This window comes from Rhizopus delemar, genomic scaffold (assembly GCF_000149305.1).
Source record: "Rhizopus delemar RA 99-880 supercont3.5 genomic scaffold, whole genome shotgun sequence".
Lineage (NCBI taxonomy): Eukaryota > Fungi > Mucoromycota > Mucoromycetes > Mucorales > Rhizopodaceae > Rhizopus > Rhizopus delemar.
Window position 1 is genome coordinate 291353 of NW_027137831.1, and position 19181 is coordinate 310533.

Here is a 19181-nt window from a genome sequence, read left to right on the forward strand (position 1 = left end):
TAATAGTAGAAGGCGTAGTACATTTATTCTCTTGAGCCCACTTCATCTTATCCTGAATATCTCTGTTATCAGGCTCAACATGGGCTGCAAACTTGAGATTGGATAATGTGTATTCATGACCAAAATAGATGTGCGTATCTTCTGGTAATTTTAAAAGTTCAGTGAACGCGTTCCACATATCAGAAGGTTTGCCTTCAAAAAATCGGCCACATCCAGAAGAAAATAGACTAGAAAGAATGTGAATAAATAAATAGAAGGAATGAAACAGGAAATCTTGTCTTCTTCTTTTACCAGTCTCCAGTGAATACAGCATGATCATCATTCTCTTGTGCAAAATAACAGATATGGTCCATAGTGTGTCCAGCTGTAGCTAATGCACGGATTTGAATATTACCTAATCGGATCGTTTCATTCGCCTTAATGACATTGGTCACTGCCTTTACTTGATTTGATCCGCCATAACAGGGTACGCTTAACTTGGAGAGTAATTTAGCATTACCACCCGCATGGTCATAGTGATGATGCGTTGTAAGAATCCTACAGTGATTTGTAAGCAAAAACCAAATAATGGCATGTTTTGTGTAACTTACATTGACAGAGTATAATCTGGATAGGATTCAAGCGCTTTGAATACATTGTCGGGCTCAACTGGGTCAACGACAGCGGCTGCATGATTTGGTTATTAATCAAATTTTTTTCTTTCGTTTTTTTTTATACCTTTTTTTGATGCTTGGTCTAATAAAAGGTAAGCATAACTAAATAAGAAGTGTAAGTAAAATAAAACGAGTAATTGGATGAATTACAGACTTGTCTTGAAGGCAAGGAACTGGTTTAACAATCATATTCTTAAATATTGAACGTGTTAAAGAAGGAAGCATAAAAAAAAGAGAAGAAAAGAAAAAAATAGAAAAAAAAAAAAGAGAGGAAAAAAACGTCACTTTTACAAGTGATGTGATCATGCCGTATATTCAAGTATTATTTTCTTAAGAGATCTAGAGCATCTTGAGCAATCCGAGCTTTGTATAGTTATGATTGGATGTCTCAGAGTTTCCACGAATTTCTTCCCCCGATAAATGCTAGTTTTCTTTCTCTTTTCATTACAAATCAAATTCTATTGAGTTTGATGATATATTTTGTTTAAACGCATATATTCCATTCTCTCTCCTTTTTTTATATATAATTTGCACCGATAAATAAGCGTATTTCTTGTTTATCTAATAGCCATGTTCATTTTATATTAAAAAAAAAACAAAATACAATTCTTAATTGCCCATGTCAAGTCCGTTAAAAAGAGCAAGGTCGATAAATTCCATTGAAGAAGCTTTTAAAAGATATAAACCTTTTGCGCCTGAGCCAACGTAAGATGACAAAGATAATAGAAATTAACTGTTGATAAACTTATAATTGTGTTTTTAGTGAAAAAGAAGATGATGTTATATATCCAGTAATCAAAACGATATCATTGTCTACCAAACAAACACCTTCGAAATATGAAAAAATGAATCAACTATTACGCCAAGTTCATGTTGAACGATTTGGAGATCCAGAAAAAAGAGAGAATGGGTGGGAAGAAAAAGATGTTGAAATGGAAGAAAGTGAAGATTACTACAAATCTCATAATTCGATACTAAGACAAGTCTTTTTACAAAGACACACTGCATTTGAATAAAGATGTGAATTGTGACTATTATTCTGACTTTAAATATTAATTTACAGAGTAGATAAATTTAAACACGTGTGAAAATAGCTTGTGTGAGTGCATAAAAGTTTGGCAGGAACACATTTAATCTCTCTTTCTTTCTTAATTAAAAAAAAATGTCTGCTGCTCCTAACCACAAATTTCTCAAGAATAAGTCAGTTTCTATTATTGGTGTCCCATTTAATGGTGGTCAACCTCGTACGGGTGTTGAAGATGGACCTATTCGTTTAGTTGAATTTGGTTTATTGAATCAAGTACAAGAGATGGGTTGGAGCGTTGATTATGAATCCAATGAATCCATTCACTCCTTACGTCCTACTGAAGATCCTGATGTACTCAACTTGAAACAACCCAAATATGTATCTGCTGTTACTGAACATGTATCAAAGCAAATTTATCAAAGTGCCAAAGATGGTAAATTTGTATTGACCTTGGGTGGTGATCATTCTATTGCTTTAGCCACTGTCTCTGGTGTGTTTAGTGCTTATCCTGATGCTTGTCTTATTTGGGTTGATGCTCATGCTGTAAGTTGTAATGTTTATGAAAAGAAGTGAAATTAATTATCAATAGGATATCAATACACCTGCTACTACTGATTCCGGAAACATTCATGGCTGTCCCGTCAGTTTCTTGGCTGGTATTGCTGGTGATCATCCTGACTTTAAATGGGTGAAACCTTTGTTGAAGACAAACCGTCTTTCTTATATTGGTTTACGTGATGTAGATGACGGTGAAAAGAAGATTATTCGTGAAAATAACATTCAAGCCTTTTCCATGCATCACGTTGATAAATACGGTATCGGAAAAGTAGTCGAAATGGCCCTTGATCACATCAATCCCAATCGGGATCTCCCAATTCATCTTTCCTTTGACGTAGATGCCTTGGATCCTACTGTTGCCCCAAGTACTGGTACACCTGTCCGCGGCGGTTTAACATTCCGTGAGGGTCATTACATTTGTGAAGCTGTAGCTGAGACTGGATTATTGGTAGCTGCTGATATCATGGAAGTTAATCCTGCTTTATCAGATCCTGATGCAGTCTTTCAAACAGTTCAAGTTGGTTGTTCACTCTCACGTTGTTGCTTGGGTGAATCATTATTGTAAAATAGAACATATTCAATTTACATAGAAAATAAACTATTCCTTTTTCTTCCCTGACACATGGATTAGTTCTCACGGCCAATTATAGACCAAAAAAGGAAATTTTGAAAGTAAAAAAGTATAGTGCATTTTCCGTGAGAAATCTGATCTGTTGATTAATAAACTATTAAGCAGTCATAGATTATGATATCGTCAAGATAAACTAAATAAAGCATAAACCGACAATAGGTAGATTGATTTAATAGATAACAAATAGATTACATAACCTCTGAATTTCTTATTGCACAAACACAGAACTTTTTTTTGAGAGAATACTTGGCACATTCACCTTGTATCACAATACTTTCTAGTCAATCATATGGCATATCAATCATTCAAGATGCCCTGTGATTTGCTTGACTGATTCGCTAGACACATTGTATCTAATCCATACCAAATAAATAACTTTCATCAAAGTCGTGATTGAGACACCCAACTGGTGTGTGAAAAAAAGCTTTTGTTTTTTTTTTTGGTTTCAGCATTCAAACTCGGGTCGCCATATGACAGATTGACATGTAATGACACAGTTTATTCCAGCCAATCGTAGATAAACCAATTGAGAAATTTCGTTTGAATAAATAAATCTTGTTTAATAACAAATTGGATGTTTGGATAAACAAATAATTAAATACTGTATTTCCAATTTCAACCTAGTAATACTTAATGGTTACTATTTGTACTCTTTGATTTTCAATATGTATCAAAATTGTTTCATCAATGATTAAGCTAAACTTATTGTAGATTTTAATAATTTACATTTCACAGTATAATGGAAAAAAGCATTTCTAAATTCAAAGTTAATTGGAAAAGAAAGGTAACATTAATCGCCAATGCTGCTGGATACAAGCTTTTGAAATTCAATAAAGATGTATGGCTCGATATTGAAGGGTCAATCAAGGAACTCTAATCTTTCTCTTCTTCCTTTAATACTACAAAGGCCAAACTATAGCCTATCAGAAGAGGAAAAGAAACGCGTTATCACTCAATATGATGCTATTAAAGAAGAGGACAGGTGGCGATTGATAGCCTGTTCCATAGTTGAAGATAAGATGAAGGCATTGGCGAAATATTCTTTTTTTTGAACATCCAGTGCATTCCATGATAATGGATTCAGACGATATAGTTTGGAAAAAAAAAGTATTTTGCTACTGATGAGTTTAATGTGATAACGTTGTATGGTATAAAATTGTTGGAGAAGCTTCCGCAGGGATTACAAGAGTCTCTTGATTCATACAATAAGGAGTGGATAACTGAAAGTGTGCTGTGCAAATATGCAGGAAACCAAAACCATATCCCTTGACTGAATTCGACAAGAGATGGGCCCGCCTAATCATGATTGGAGTTTTTGAAATTCTCTGTGTCGATAATCAATTGTATCTTGGAGATTATTCAGAGTCTGGTCTGTTACATGAGCTCTGGCCAATTGTATTGACAGCTGCTAATATGTTTGTTATGTTTAGTTTCTCTATACCCTGAATTGATAACAGAAACTAACTAATAGAAGATTGTAAGAGACTATTAATGCACACTAACGATAATATCAACAATAACACTGGTTCTTGACTTCAATTGCTTGGACGTGCAAAATATACTCGGCACTCAAAATCAATTTTAGCAGAAAGAAAGCTCTTTTGTTTATTACTTTACATCAATACATGCTTTGAAAAAACATATTAAAATAAGGTAATTAGAGAAAATACAATTGTAAGGGAAATTATGTCAACTTGATAAATAAAATAAATAATGTATCAATTGAATCTTTGTTTTCATATTGTTTTGTATGGTACTCTTTCTGTTCTGTGCACTGGCGCATTGGGTGAACAATGCGTCCAGAGATCGTCTTAATGTATCCTATGAGGGTCGAAAATAATAAGAAAATAATCTCGGTTGAGCATAATTGTGAAGCAAGTTTATTCAATCTCGGACTATACCAAAAAGGGTACCATTAGAATTGCTGTAAAAGGAATCAAAGGAGGTTTCCGACCAAATTTCAACTTCGTCATTTACAGGCTTTTCAGAGATCTGCATATCCAAGGAAAGCTTGGTAAGCGCAGTAATGTTGCAGTAATACTTGCAAGAAACGTTAACCAATCTCTTGAAACTGATATAGACGGCAAGTACATAGATGATGGACTGGTCAAGCTGTCTAAGACGTTAAGAGACATGCTTTACAAGCTTGTGAATCAAATCCCACGTTAAGTCAATACTTTATCAACCATTGAACTTCTTATCATGGGACTGATCATGGAATTATTAAGAATGGATACTCCTCAAGTACATGCAATAACAAGAATTTTAAGAACTCCAGTGTTTGAACTCCCTTCGTCTGCCAACAACATCGGTATTACCTTTATTTCTATTCCTGAAATTACCTGGAAGGCAAAATAAGCTATACTCGAGAATGCTAGATTGCTTAACGATCGTAAAAGAAAGGCCTCTGAACTCTCAACCAGTAGTGCTAATGAGACAACTGTGCTACAGTATTCCTTTGTTCGTTCTTCTAAAGACACATAGCACCGTTCTCTTTGAAAGTTTCTCTTTAAAAAGAATACACAACATAATCTAGAGCTTAAATTATACAAAGTAATATGAGAATCAAATAGAATGAACTGATGCATAGCACATCCAACTATACTCCTTTTATTTTGTCTACTTAGATAACACCTATTTTTTACATTGTAGTAATTTAATTGGCAGCAAATTTCAAAAATGTAGGCCGAGGTTTTTTAAAGACTAATTTATTTTAACTTATGAATCCCCATCATTATTAACAAGGGATTAAAAGGACACTCATTTCTTACCTATTGTTTTCTATTATTTGACTATATTACTTTTTTTCATCAATTCAATAAGTCAAATACTACAACACACTCCAAAAAATACAACAAGAATAAAATAATACTCAGATATAATCGGATATTGTATGTTGCATCGTCATCTAAAGTTATATCGATGCGCGGAACTTTTTTTTTTTGTTACGTAGCTCTTTGAAGTTCATGCTGGTGGTCCAAGTAAGAAAAATATTGGGTATCAATTTCTCTAGTACTTCAGTCATTCGAGTCTTAGTAATAGATGATCTTTGAAGTCCATGCTAGGAATTGAGTGGTGAAAGTACCGGCATGTTGGGATATTGGGGTGGGAACAAATAGTCTACACCTTCACGTGGCTGTTCCTGTGCGTACAAGCTTATTGCTTTGAAATCAAGAGAGATTCTTGTTTAGATATATTGGATATAAATATCTTTCAGCTTATTAAATAATAAGGAATGTAATGAAAGCTTTAAATATATAGATATGTTAATGTATAAAATTAAATAATAAAAACTTCTTTCTGCTTTCAATATTAATGGAAACCATTCGATTTGAGCGAACTTCTAATAATATCACGAGATATTCTTGAAACATTTAACTGTATAAATTCAGATCAATCAGTTGTTGAAAAGACGGCCTCTAATGTGATACATGCTCTCTGAGCCACGCTTTATTTTCCTTATATAATAATAATAAACAAGTAAATCTCTTCTTCTCCATATCTTTCTAAGCCGCGCAACATGGATAAACTATATTATTAAATCTCTTTCACTTGATAAAATTGGAATGATACAGAAAAAGATGGATAGGCTCCCTACACAAGGATAAAACTAAATCTTTGATGAGGAGAACCTACGAAGTAACGCTTTTAACGTACAAGAAACCTATAACTAAGGCAAAGGCTCTTACATTGGTTATCTCAAAATCCTAAATAGTGTTTACTCACTTAACCCCTTCTTACTCTCTTCCTTTCCTTTCATTTTTTTGTTTGATACTAAAGGATCTTTCAGCTTCTTTGTGCTCTTCTTTTTTATCTGGCTCGGGTGAAGCGATGTCTACAAGATGCCATTTGCTCACTGTATCATATAAATTCTTTCTTTTGATTCTCTAACACTATTTTTTTTATATCTGATTTGGGTAATTAGGATGCATTGAAGATAATGTATGCTCATTCAAGTTTTTTATTACAGGTAAAATTCATATTTAATCATGCAAAGTCTTCCTTTTCTCGGTACCTCACCAACAAGCTCTGAGTTATTTTTCTCTTTCTCCCTCTTTTTTTTTATTGTTTTCATACGGTCCCGTATCGATATATTAATAGTAATATGTGATGATGTCCAAAGGAAATTATTTACAGTCAACTTTCATCTTCATATTGACAGCCTCCTCCCTATCTTCTTCCATAAGTCTCCCAAAACCGTTCTTAGCTTAAATTTAGTTCAATTGGGTTTATTGCTCTGGCTCACAATGATTCAGCAAAATGGCTAAAAGCATTTTTCAAAGTCAATCATCTTTCTTTCCTGAAACTGGCGAGTAATTTCCGAAAATAGTACACATAAGAAAGTGTGGTGATACAGTTTTATATAAAAGGTAAAAATGAAGCATAGAAATTCGTGAAATACATATTTGAGAACAACAAAAAAACATGAAAAGGACATATTATTTAGACATGAAGCAAATGGGTTATGGGTTCTAAAGTGGAGAAAATATACAATTTATGTGGTGTGAAAGGGAAAGGAAGGGAGAGGATGATTCAATGGTATGAATAACACCCATCAAGTAGGTTTGGGGAAGTAGTTTAGTGACGCGGGTAAGGCTCAATCACATAACCTGAGGTGATGGAAGAAGGGGGAGGAAGAATGAGAGGCATAGAAACTGAGCTTTTATAATCGCCGTTCATAATTGCACGTAAAGGTGGTAGTCGTGTACCCCAATGGCACTCTCTGTTAGCATAATGATCTGTAATCGGTGGTGTAGGCAGCCTTTGCGAATGACGTATAGACGATGATAAATGAGGTAATGTTGGTTGACCCTTTAAATTGGAGTTGAGCTGGTTAACAGGGACGAAATGCGAGGAAGGAAGCTGTTTATGATAGGAAGTCTGCTCTGTTGTTATGTTACGGTGGTAAGAATGCGGTGGTAAAGAACTGTAAGTGCTTGTACTTTCAGGACTGGGAAAGCTAGGTTGTTCATGATGATATCTGAACTTATTTGTTAGTGATCTATAATCATTTTCATCAACAGATGAAGGAGATGTTGATATTGAAATTTGTCGCAATTTCTCTGCACTTGCAGTAGTGGCTTGCCATCTACCAAAGAAGACGTCTGTTGAATTAGACGATGGGTCAGCATAAGGTGGGGAAGAAATTATTGTGTCTGATCGTTTTGGCTGCTGTTTTTTTAGTTGATTGTCCGTCTCGTTTGTATTTTTTCTTTTTCGGCTAATAATAGTGAATGATTAGTTTTCATATGGAGCTAAACAATGAAACATACGATTGTATTCTGTGTTCTTTGCGAATCCTCATTTTTACACCTTGATCAGAAAAGGTTCTAGATAAGAAAGTTGCTTCAACTGGACCAGGGAAATACTTTGGTAAATACACAGTGAATGCATTGGAATAAATAACTTTGCGATTTTGGACTTGGCCACTTTAAAGAGTGATTATGTGAGATCGATGATACAAAGATAATAAATAGGTACACGTACTGCACAATTTCAAATAGGCTGAACTGTAATCTAAACTTTCCTTCTTTTTTTACGGCAAGATCACCGAACACAAAGAAGCCACCGTCTAATTTTTTTTTAGAAATCAGAAAAAAAAAAAAGAGGTAAAATTTTACCCGAATTATCAAGATCACGAAGACGATGTAAAGAAGATACAGTAGTGCCTGATAAATAATCTTGTGTTGGCATTAATAATGTTTCAGGGCTTTGATCAGTAACAAGGTTAGCTACCATGAAATAGAATGGGCTCTGAAGGCATTTTCTGTTATATAATTTAATTAGCTTGATATTATTGTAAAATTGTGTCATTTACTTCAACTCCTCTTCAGTGGCGTTTTCCCAATATAATTGTAGTATAGGTGGTGGTTCAATAGAACGTCTATCTGTATAGGATGAATTAGTTTATGCTTTGTCAAATGAAGCATTACCTCTTTCATTTACAAGGCTTACTTTCGCTCTTTCGGGTTCTTGTCTAATAACAATTTTATAATTTCTACAAAAAATACGAATTATTTAGACTGACAAGTTATCTTTTTTTTTTTTGTTTTTTACACTTTTTCAGAAATATCGGAAATAGAACTTTCTACAAATCTGTAAGTACAATTTGTTGTAAAGTTATTCATGTTGAATCAAATAAATAAAAATATAAAATATAAAAAAGAGAGAGAATCCAAACATTTCAAGTTGTACTCCACTTCTTTTTCTCTTATATATAAAAAACAGCTCAATTTGAGCTGAGATTTAACAAAATTAGTAACTATTTTGATATCCAACAGAGTTGCATGCGATGATTTTACCATTTAAAGAGAAATTATTCACATTTGGACTCTACTAATTTTACTTAAAATAGGAATTGCCAAGACTTTTTTCCTGGAATTTTTTTTTTTTTTTTGCTTATTGCTCTGTACACCATTTTGTCTTACAACCAGAAAGAGGGAAAGGAGGTTTTGTTTGGGTCAAAAGGGTAATTTTTTTGTTATTTAAATTACCCAAAAATAGAATTTATATTAAATTTGCCAAGAGGGCAAAATCATCTTCATAAAGCTATACTTTTTTCTATATTTGAAGTTGTTTAGCAGTAGCGCATGAAGAGTTTCTTTTTTTTTATTGTGCTCAAGGTACTAGCACTTTTGTAAAAGATGAACACGTATTATGTAGTTGTCTGAGCTGTGCTTCCCTTATTCAAAGAATAAAATGAATATTTAGTGTTTTCAAAGTTGAAAAGTATCTTTTTGTGTTTACTTGGCTTTCATAGAGTGGATAAAATTGCATGCAATCGATAATTATCTGTGGTAGGGAGAATCCGTAAGCCACAACGCTTAAAGACAATATCAATATTGCACGTTGCTTTTGCACACAATCCAAGTTGCTCTAATTCGCAATTCTAGTATGACAAGATTTTCAACAATTGAACTTAAAAAAGCGCCATTTGGGTTCAGTTGCTTTTGTTATTGACTGAACGAGATACCCTTGTTATAAAGCTCTAATGTCTTAAGGCATGAATAAAATGAATCACGAATTTTACAACATTAATACTATTAATTTTCACATTATATTTTAAAGTGTATATCAGAAAAAAAAAAAAAAATACAATCTCCTCTAATGTGAATTTCAATGCAGGAGTATCGCCAGCTTTAAAAATAACTGCATCTATTGGTCAAACTTGCTGCAATTGAGAGTAAAGAACCGGGTGTTGGATAATAAAGATAAGAGCATCTTTTTAAGTTCGTGAAACATACATTGTTTTAGTTTACAAGGTTTGTACTGCCGTGCTGACCACTGATTGCCCATCTTTATTTTTTTTTGTATGAGGGTTTTATTCTAGTGCCACCTTTAGACGAGCACTGTTACAAAATAGAGAAAATTAAAAAATAAAATAACATTAAAGAAGATGAATTGTAATATTTCTTCATTTCTTGACGTTGTATATTTTCATCGTGGATTTATCTAAGTAGCACTGTGGTTCTTGCTTTTGCTTCATTTGGCCAAAAAGATGTTTCAAAAGAATATTTCCAATGTAATCTCCATAAACTCAAATCCTCACAAGCAATTACATGAAAGGTGTCAAGTTTCCAATGTGATAGTATTTTAGTTGTTGTTTGAAGTGGTCTATATATTTGATCAAAAGATAGTAGCAAAGGTCGAACAAGAAATCATCGTGCCAATGTATTTCATGTCGGCCGCTTAACTAAGCAGGGCCACAGGAAGTGCTAATCTGTTTCGATTGTGCTACAAATCATGCATCTTTCATCAGCGATATAGCTAGGCATGGTTTTATGCAGACGAGAGCGTGTATGGGTTTTTGAATGATACAGTCTCCATAGAATGGTTCGTGCTAGACGAAGAATTGAGGCATGCTAAAATTTATTCCAGGAAAACTTGCTAGGTCTAGGTTACATGGACGGGAGGCTATCTACAGGAAGCATATTGAGATTACGGAACCACTTGGTGGATACATCTTTATGTTGTATACCATTTAGTAGAGACGATCTAAATAGAAAGACAAACTGAGGCGCAGGACGTTGAAAGCCAAAAGAGGATATAAATCCTCCAAGAGCACAGTTGGATGAGCTTTTAAGGGCGACAAAAAATCTTCTTCAGCTACTTGGCTTGTACGCAGAAGATCAAGATATTTCCCGGCCCTGTTTCTTTATTGACTATACAGGAAAGATCCTCTGGAAATGAGCTTACCACTGATTGTGTATCTTATTTTTGTTTATAGGGGATATCTCTACTGAGACTCCGGTTTATTTAAAGTCAAGTGACTGTATTAAGATATAATAAGAGTAAAAAAAAATGGGATTTTTTTTTTTCTAATATTGTTGTTGTCAAATGTCGTCATCAATGCGGATTTCGGCATCAAGAAGGTGGATGAGTTTCTGAGCTTGTAAGAAAACATTGTCACTGAGAAATGGAGTAGAGTGGAAGATAAACTGCCAGCGAGCAGACCAGATAGCTTGTAGGACGCAGGCAGCAATTTGGCTTGATGAGAGAGAAAGTACTAGGGAGATGCGAGGGTCGCGAAGAGGGAAAGATGACAAGGTGGTAACAGCGGCAGATATATCAGAAAGGAAGTGGTGGATTGTATATTGCCAAGCATTGTCAATAAACAAAGATGAAATTTTAATCCAAACTGGTTGTATTTTGTTGCAGGTATAGAAAAAGTGAATAAGTGAGTCAGGTTCCTGCAGACAAAGGGGACAGAGAGGAGACGGGAATCGTTGTATGTTGCATAGGTGCAGAAAACTGGTGTGTGGGATTGAGTTGTGGACAATCTTGAACCATATAGTTCGGGACCGAAGTGGAATGTCCAAACGCCAGAAGGAGGACCATTTAGATGAGTTGAGTAGAAAGGAAGGAGCATGGGTAGTGGGTGGAGGTTGAGGTGCTGGGCATGGGCACGAGAGGCGATTGTGTTTTTTGCTGGACAACAGTGTTTTGAATATTTTCGGTGAAGGAGAAAGCAGTTGGTTGGGGATATTGGGAACTGAATCGACATTAAAGATGGATAGAATGAGTGTTGTGTGGTCAACAATGTTGTTGATGGTGGCGGGATTGTTGAAATGTGTTGCAGCAAAGGTGCGAAGTTGGATAATGTTGGAGGTGAGGAGGTTGATCACTTGTTTGGTTGTGCGGGTGAAATGTTGAATTTCAGTGCGGGTGAAGGTGCGATATCGGAGACGGAGTGTTGAAGAGTCGAATATCATTATATGTGATCCCAGCATTTGGCGATAGGGCTTGAGGTGGCAGACTTGAGGGAGTGGAGGTGTACGGTTGATCAAAGGAGGGTGTGAAGGCAACAGAGGAGTAGCTTGTATCAAATATATAAGAGGAATAGTGAGGATGGTGGTAGGAGACAAGATGACATAATCAAAAGCACGACAAATGAGGGAATCAAAGGCAGCAAAGAGGATTGAGAAACAATGAAGTGTTGTGGTCGAGAAGTGTTTGGATCTGAAGGCTGGGAATAGTAGCGAAGAGGCACTGGTAATTTGATAGTTTGGGTAAAGTTGAGGAGTCGTGCTTTTAAGCAAGTATAGACCGTAGGTGGCACTGGGGTAAAATACACTTGGAAAGAGAGAATCTACAGGACTGAAAGGAGAACAAGAGAGGACCATGGGAAGCAGCCATCGCCACTGCAGCGCTTGAATTTGGATCGCTGGATCAAGAGCACCAAGACCACCTTGAGACCGAGGAAGTGAGAGGGTCGCGAAGCTGATCTTAGGGAAAGAATTGGCATTTAGAAACCTGGAACCTAGACCTTGGAGTGTAGCTATTTGTTTTTTGGTGAGAGGTAATATCCGAAGTACATGCCATAATCTTGAGAAAATGAGACAATTAAGAACCGTAACACGACCACGTATTGACAGATTTCTTTGTGAGTGGACTTGGCAAGACAGGGCAATTTTATTCGTTAGTTGATTGACGCATAAGGTGCGTTGGGCAGTGGATGAATAAACTGGGTAGCCGAGGTATATCAGAGAGTGCGTGGAGAGACGGTCATGCCAGGAATTAATGTTGTGGGAGACTAAAAATTGTTGCCAATTAGGAAGCGGATCACCAGATAGAGAGAAATCCTGTGTTTTGTTAAAATTGAGCTTAGCATTGGAAGCTGCACCATATATGTCCACTGCGCTCTTGAGGCGTACAAAGTCGGAAGGAGAGTGAAGAAATACTAGTACATCATCGGCATAAGCAAGTATCTTAACAGGAGGTGGAGGGCAGGCGTCATCCGATGGGGGTCGGGGGCTGTCGTCGATGTAACGAGTGTCTTGCAGTTGGCCGAATGAAAAGCCTCTATAAAGGGGATCAGAAGAAATGAGCCGCAAGAAAGGATCGAAGGCGATATTGAAAAGCAGAGGACTAAGTGGATCACCCTGGCGAAGTCCACGTTGTGCTACAAAAGACGTAGTTAAGAAACCATTGATGTTGATACTGATATTGGTAGAAAAGAACAATCCAATGATGGTGGTAACTAGAGGTGGTGGAACTCCAAAACGGATCATGACTTGAGAAAGATAAGACGGATGGACACGATCGTATGCCTTTTCTTGATCAAGAAGAAGGCCAACAGCAGACGATTTTTGGATGGAAGCAGAAGTCATGACTAGGTGTAACAAACGACCTTGTTCTCCAATAAATCGTTTGGGCATAAAACCCATTTGACAAGGAAAGATCCTATGAGAGAAGACGGACATTAGTCGACTATTCAAGAGACGCGTGAAAATTTTAGCATCGGTATTGATTAAAGAAATGGGTCGCCAGTTTTTCAACAAAGTAAGATCACCTTTTTTCGGGAGAAGGGCAGTACTAGTACAGAGCCAAGATGAAGGGAAGACGCTTTGAAGCAGAGCTTCGTTGTACACTTTGACAGCCAGTGGGGCAACTCCGGGGTGTTTGAAAACCAGCGAGAGAATCTCGTATGGAATGCCATCAATACCAGGGCTGCTTTTGCGAGGAGATCTGGAGGAGGCTGAGACAAGATCATGAATGGTAAATGGAGCCACGAGAGGTGGTATTGAATCGGACGGAATGATGTCGCTGTCAGGGATAGTGTCCAATAGAATGGAGACATCAGCATCACTAGTTGGATCTGACTGGTACAATTGTTGGTAGAATGTCTTGGCTGCATCTTGAAGGTCTACCGATGAAGTACAAAGTTGACCAGTAATAGGATGTTGTAGACTGGAAATGTATCTTTGAGAAGCACGCGTGGCAATGGATCGTTTGAGATAGCCGGCCGATGTCTCGCCATGTTCTCGCCAGTGTTTACTTACTTTCAAAATTTGGTTGTTAGCAAAGACTTTTTGTAGGTTACCTATGAGGGCTTCAGTTTTGGCTAATTGGGTGTGTAGATTTCCATTGGATGCTGCCGACGTTAACAGTCGGGTGCGTTTGTTTTGGAGACGTGTAAGATGGGCTTGTCTCCAGGAAGCCTGTCGGCGGCCAAAGGATCGGGCAACTCTTTTAACTTCGGATTTGACATCTTCCCACAAAGATTGGGTAGATTCGATAGGAGCACAGTGATCTTTGTTAGTAAGGTCGACAGGAGGAAACAGACGGGAGGAACAGAACCAATCCAAAGATTGATATAATGATTTTACAAAGTATGAATTACGTGCCAGATGGGGATTAGCGCGCCATAGGCCTTTACCATGTTGACCACTACCAAAGCGAAGACGAACAGAAAGTAAGGCATGATCGCTCCAAGACGCGTTGATAAATTCAATATTGGAAGTCTGAATACAGTCACGGATAGACGAAGAACCAAACATGTAGTCGAGTGTTGATGAACTAGAGCCACGTTGAAAAGTTGGTAGAGGAGCATCAAGAGACGGGTGCGTGAGTTCAGTAAAATTGGTGAGGAGGAATTCATGCCAATCTTTTTGAGCCGCAAGGAGTGGAGTCTGTGTAGGAAGGTTAGTATGGTTATGATAAAAGGAAGGGCTATAATTGAAGTCGCCAGTTATTAGTAATCGATGATTGAGGTGATAACATTGATTGAAATCAGTCGTATCTATGTCATCTATGGGGGGGGTCACGAATTAACGAAAAAATTGGCAGCTGCATGATGTTATAATAGTATTGACGGCGTGGCGATAATGAAGCTGGTGCGTAAATAGTTACGATGATAAAGGGTTCAAAAGTGTGATTCATGTGGGATACAGTACAAGCTATAAGTCTTTGATCTCTATCGATAAAGGCAGAGGATAGAACTAGTGAAGGATTCAAACTCACAATGCCACAGTAATGAGACCAGATAGAGGACTTGGCTTGGAATTTCATGTCAAGAATTTGTTGTTGTTCGAGGTCGGATGCATGTGTTTCTTGGAGGGTGAGCAGATCCAGTGATTGTGATCGAAGGAAGCGGATGAATTCGGAACTGGTGGTGGGTTGGCTGGTTTTGATGAGGCTACGGCAATTAAGAGATCCAACATTAATGTTGACTTGTTTGTTTCTGGATGAAGGACTGTCGTATTGGTTTTCGGCGGGAGGAAAGGATCTAGATTCAGGGTCAGTAATAGGATAAGTTGTAGAATTAATAGAGTTGTTTAAATTTATATTAGTCATATTCGTATTCATATTGGGCATAATCATAAGTAAGAAAATAAATGTATGTTAGGTGGGCCCACTATTGGGAGTCCTCTTCACCCAGCCGAACTGGACGTTTACCCTTATTGGATCTAGGCGAAACACGTGTCGGAGCTGGGGTGGGTTTGTTGTTCGATAGAGAGGTGGTGGTATTAGTTGTGGTGGAGGCAGTAGTGGAGATTTGGGGATTGAGAGATGGCAATTGTGACGGTGTGTCATATGCTGGGAAATTGGTGTTCTCATCTGGCATATTGACATCATCATCACTGCATATAACTTCCAAGTGGACATTATCGTGATCCTGCTCGTCCAAGATTTGCTCTAATTGATGAATGTCAATATCCTCAAATTCAGGTGTATCCTCTGGTTGAGTTTCTTCTACTGGAGTGCCATTAATGGTGACAGGAACTGTTGTTATCGTGGTAGTGCTCTGGCTGAGGTGTTTCTGAGTTTTGTTGACTCGAGGAGTAGCAATGGCGCGAGTCGTGATGGAGGAGGCGGGTTCAATGTGGCGGGATCGCTTGGCAGCTTCTGGTTCAGAGGGAGGTGCACGCGAGCACTGGATACTCCACCCCGAGATACCAAAGTTTTTTTTATTGGAAAGAACCATGGATTGTGTATCTTAATATAGTCAGTACAGCAAATCTTGTCGGTTTGCAGAAAATAAACTGTCGGTTATTGAAAGCTGTTAAAAAATACAATCTGATGCTTTTTTTGTTTGTAGAATTTATATGCTTTTTGAATGATGCCTTTATATTTTAATTCGTTTTTTTTTTTTTTTTTTTTTTGTTTCATTCATGCTTTTTATAGTATTGAATTTGGAGATCAAATATTCTTTTTCTACCTTTTTTAAGTCTCAGCTATGCATTTTCTGGTGATATGTTATATTTTCTGATTACCCTATGATAGGTAGACACATAATCTTATTAAATGCTTTTTGAATGAGTTACTTGACTATGAATCCCACTCCCAGATACTCCAATGTATGTAAATAATGTGAATTAAGTACAGCGGGTATGTTTCTTTTATTATTAACATTCATGTAGCTAGAAAGTGATAGTTGTTATAGAATAGCAACTGATTGTAGTTGACATTGATGGATATAAGTCTCACAGTAATTGAGGCTCTAATAATTTACTTGGCTAAACTTTCTTTTGTAGAATGCTGCTTTTTAAACTTATAGGACTGCTATAAACAAATGTTAGCTATAAATTGTCTAGATATAAAATGAAACACATTGCCCAGGGTAATCCCTAATCATCAGGATCTATTTTTATTCAATCTCATTTGTAAAGATTTAGTTCAGAACAATAAGACTGTATTTTATTGACATGTCAAAACATGACGTATTCTTTTTATATATTTTTTACTTTCCTTAATCAAAATGAGTGTAAAATTTTGCCACCTGATACTAGTTGATTTTCGTGTCATTTTCTAGCATTGATACATACGCAAAATTATTAAAGCCCTTTATTTAGACAAACTTTCCTGTTAGATATACTATTTACTTACACAATTTTTCTTTTGAAATTATGGTTGAACAACTTAAATTTTTTCATTTTATCATGTTAAACAAGATAATGGGCCAACTGAAACGATTGACTTTGTCGATCGTATCGAGTAATTTTTTATTTAATTAGTAGAAGCTCTAATTGTTTAATTAAACATTGGGTATTATGAACAAAAGAATGTGTGGCTACAGGGTCGCCATACTAGTAACCCATAATTCATTAATAAAATTGATTTTCATATTCGTATAACACACAGCATGGTTCGACCGACAAATAGAGAAACTACTGACACCTGTGTCCTTCTACAAAAACGAGCTTCATGGACAACCTTTGGTATAGTCTGCCTTCAAGGACTGAAAACCACTTCAGCGCAATTACTCTCATTTTGTAAAAAGCGGAAGGCTTAAGAATGGTCAAAAGCATCTTCTTCAAGCTAATATGACAATTGGATCGGCCATGGTATGCGAAGATACAGTTTGATCTTGGACAGGTAGTTCCATTAATTATTTTGACGAGATAAAGTAGTTTGTTAATAAATAAGGCTACAACTGCGTGAATTTGCTTCCATCTGTGTCCTTTTCAAACCTTATTGAAAAATTTTACAGCAAATTAAATAATGTTCCTTTGTAGCACCGAGTTTAATGAAGGTGAGACAGTATCAGGTATATTAATCAAAACTGCCAAGACGATCACTTTCAAAAACTTCTCTCATTTGTTTCTCTTTAGTAAGAAAAAAACTAAACCTGTAAAAGTATAAATAGTGAAACAAATAAAAAAAAAAAGTACACAAATTTGTCTGGCACAATCAACAAAGTCAATCGCTCCAGTCGCCCAATTAATTCACTTAAAGGCAAAATGAAAAGCATCAATTTTAAAGGTAAATAATTTGGAAAATCTTTTATTTACAAAATATAATATATGTATAATAAAATTTATATGTTACAAGAGAGGAATGAAAAGTAGCAAACTAAAGTAAAGGTTCTATGTCTATAAATTCATCTTCGCTACTGCTGCCGCTGCTGACTCTTTCCCATTCTCTTTGTCTATATTCATCAAGAGTCTCCAGCATCATTTCCGCTTGTTTCACAAGATTTTTACGTTCAATTCGAATGTCCTCATCACCATCAGACTCAATTGTATCAAGTTTAAGCAATATCTTCATAATTTCATCTTCATACCCAAGAAATTGACGGTTATTTGCTGTAGTGGCTACCAGACTGTCAGGTGACGAGAGACGTCCATCACTGACAGGGAAATCTAATGTATTATGTAAAATGTGTTCTTCGTGCTTTTGCCGTATATCTTTGAGTTCTTGCTCTATCCTGCCAAGTGCTTCATATTTGGCCAACTTGACTGGGTTTTCTTCAGGGAATACGGACACTTCATTGTTTTCTGGCGTTTCAAGTAGCTCATTGACGAGTGATTTGATATCTTCAGTGGGATGTTCGACTAATGAGGGTAAATCTTCATCCATGGATTCATCCATATCAACCATAGCATTATCCATAGGGGTTTCTATATTCTCTTGTTCTTCTTGGTGTGTTTCTTGGATGTCCATGTAGTCGTCATTTGTTGGAGCATCTGATGGCTTGAGTATACTAGCACGTTCTTTTTCTTCATGTTCTTCGTATTCAAAATCTTCATTTTCATCTTCATCCTCATCTTCTTCATCTTCGGGTTCATTTTCGGGTTCATTCTCGTGCTTTGCTTGTTCACTTTGAGCACCAAAAATCAATTTCACAAGATCAGCTAATTGCTCAGAACGGTCTTCTTCTTCTTCATCATCTTCTTCATAATCTTGTGGAACAGTAGCAAACCTCATTTGTTGGTGAGCAAATGGATCTTCATGATACTTTGAATAAGTAGTAGGACGATGATTGAAGAAGTCCTCTTGTAAGGCAGCAAGGTATTGTTGGCGGCGCAGCCATTCTTGTCTTTCACGTTCCTTTCTTTCATAATAAGCTCTAATAGCACGCTCTTCTTGTTCACGACGACGGTGAAGTTCGGTAAGGACTTCAAGATTGAATAAGGCTCTTTGGATACGGCGTCTTTGTTGCTCTTCATACATGGCAGCTTCTTTCTCGAATTGTGCTTGCTGAAGGAGATGGTGTAGTTGAGCGTAGTCGTCCAAACACAAGGAAGAGTAGTTGTGCATGTGATTGGCAGCGGGGCGAATGTAAACAGGGTTAAAGTACATTGAAATA

The 19181-nt window shown here is 36.6% G+C and overlaps 8 protein-coding genes across 8 annotated transcripts; 3 read left to right on the plus strand and 5 right to left on the minus strand.

The window, feature by feature from the left end:
* Positions 1-287: 287 nt before the first annotated feature.
* On the minus strand, positions 288-842 carry RO3G_06843 (uncharacterized protein; the record flags this gene model as incomplete). Its single annotated transcript, XM_067661433.1, has 4 exons — positions 288-537; positions 591-666; positions 718-755; positions 808-842. The coding sequence occupies 4 exons, from the start codon at positions 840-842 to the stop codon at positions 288-290; spliced, it is 399 nt and encodes a 132-aa protein (XP_067517534.1).
* Positions 843-1272: 430 nt separating this feature from the next.
* Positions 1273-1669, plus strand: RO3G_06844 (uncharacterized protein; the record flags this gene model as incomplete). Its single annotated transcript, XM_067661434.1, has 2 exons — positions 1273-1358; positions 1417-1669. 2 exons carry the CDS (start codon positions 1273-1275, stop codon positions 1667-1669), a joined length of 339 nt encoding a protein of 112 aa, XP_067517535.1.
* A 293-nt stretch (positions 1670-1962) lies between these two features.
* On the plus strand, positions 1963-2803 carry RO3G_06845 (arginase; the record flags this gene model as incomplete). Its single annotated transcript, XM_067661435.1, has 2 exons — positions 1963-2223; positions 2270-2803. The coding sequence occupies 2 exons, from the start codon at positions 1963-1965 to the stop codon at positions 2801-2803; spliced, it is 795 nt and encodes a 264-aa protein (XP_067517536.1).
* A 2268-nt stretch (positions 2804-5071) lies between these two features.
* RO3G_06846 (uncharacterized protein) lies at positions 5072-5227 on the plus strand (the record flags this gene model as incomplete). The annotated part of the gene is made up of 1 exon (XM_067661436.1): positions 5072-5227. One exon carries the CDS (start codon positions 5072-5074, stop codon positions 5225-5227), a length of 156 nt encoding a protein of 51 aa, XP_067517537.1.
* Positions 5228-7447: 2220 nt separating this feature from the next.
* RO3G_06847 (uncharacterized protein) lies at positions 7448-8997 on the minus strand (the record flags this gene model as incomplete). The annotated part of the gene is made up of 6 exons (XM_067661437.1): positions 7448-8090; positions 8181-8298; positions 8491-8636; positions 8688-8757; positions 8803-8846; positions 8927-8997. The coding sequence occupies 6 exons, from the start codon at positions 8995-8997 to the stop codon at positions 7448-7450; spliced, it is 1092 nt and encodes a 363-aa protein (XP_067517538.1).
* Positions 8998-11202: 2205 nt separating this feature from the next.
* On the minus strand, positions 11203-15160 carry RO3G_06848 (uncharacterized protein; the record flags this gene model as incomplete). The annotated part of the gene is made up of 2 exons (XM_067661438.1): positions 11203-14821; positions 14925-15160. 2 exons carry the CDS (start codon positions 15158-15160, stop codon positions 11203-11205), a joined length of 3855 nt encoding a protein of 1284 aa, XP_067517539.1.
* Positions 15161-15506: 346 nt separating this feature from the next.
* Positions 15507-16076, minus strand: RO3G_06849 (uncharacterized protein; the record flags this gene model as incomplete). Its single annotated transcript, XM_067661439.1, has 1 exon — positions 15507-16076. The coding sequence occupies one exon, from the start codon at positions 16074-16076 to the stop codon at positions 15507-15509; it is 570 nt and encodes a 189-aa protein (XP_067517540.1).
* Positions 16077-17944: 1868 nt separating this feature from the next.
* On the minus strand, positions 17945-19174 carry RO3G_06850 (uncharacterized protein; the record flags this gene model as incomplete). Its single annotated transcript, XM_067661440.1, has 1 exon — positions 17945-19174. The coding sequence occupies one exon, from the start codon at positions 19172-19174 to the stop codon at positions 17945-17947; it is 1230 nt and encodes a 409-aa protein (XP_067517541.1).
* Positions 19175-19181: the final 7 nt, after the last annotated feature.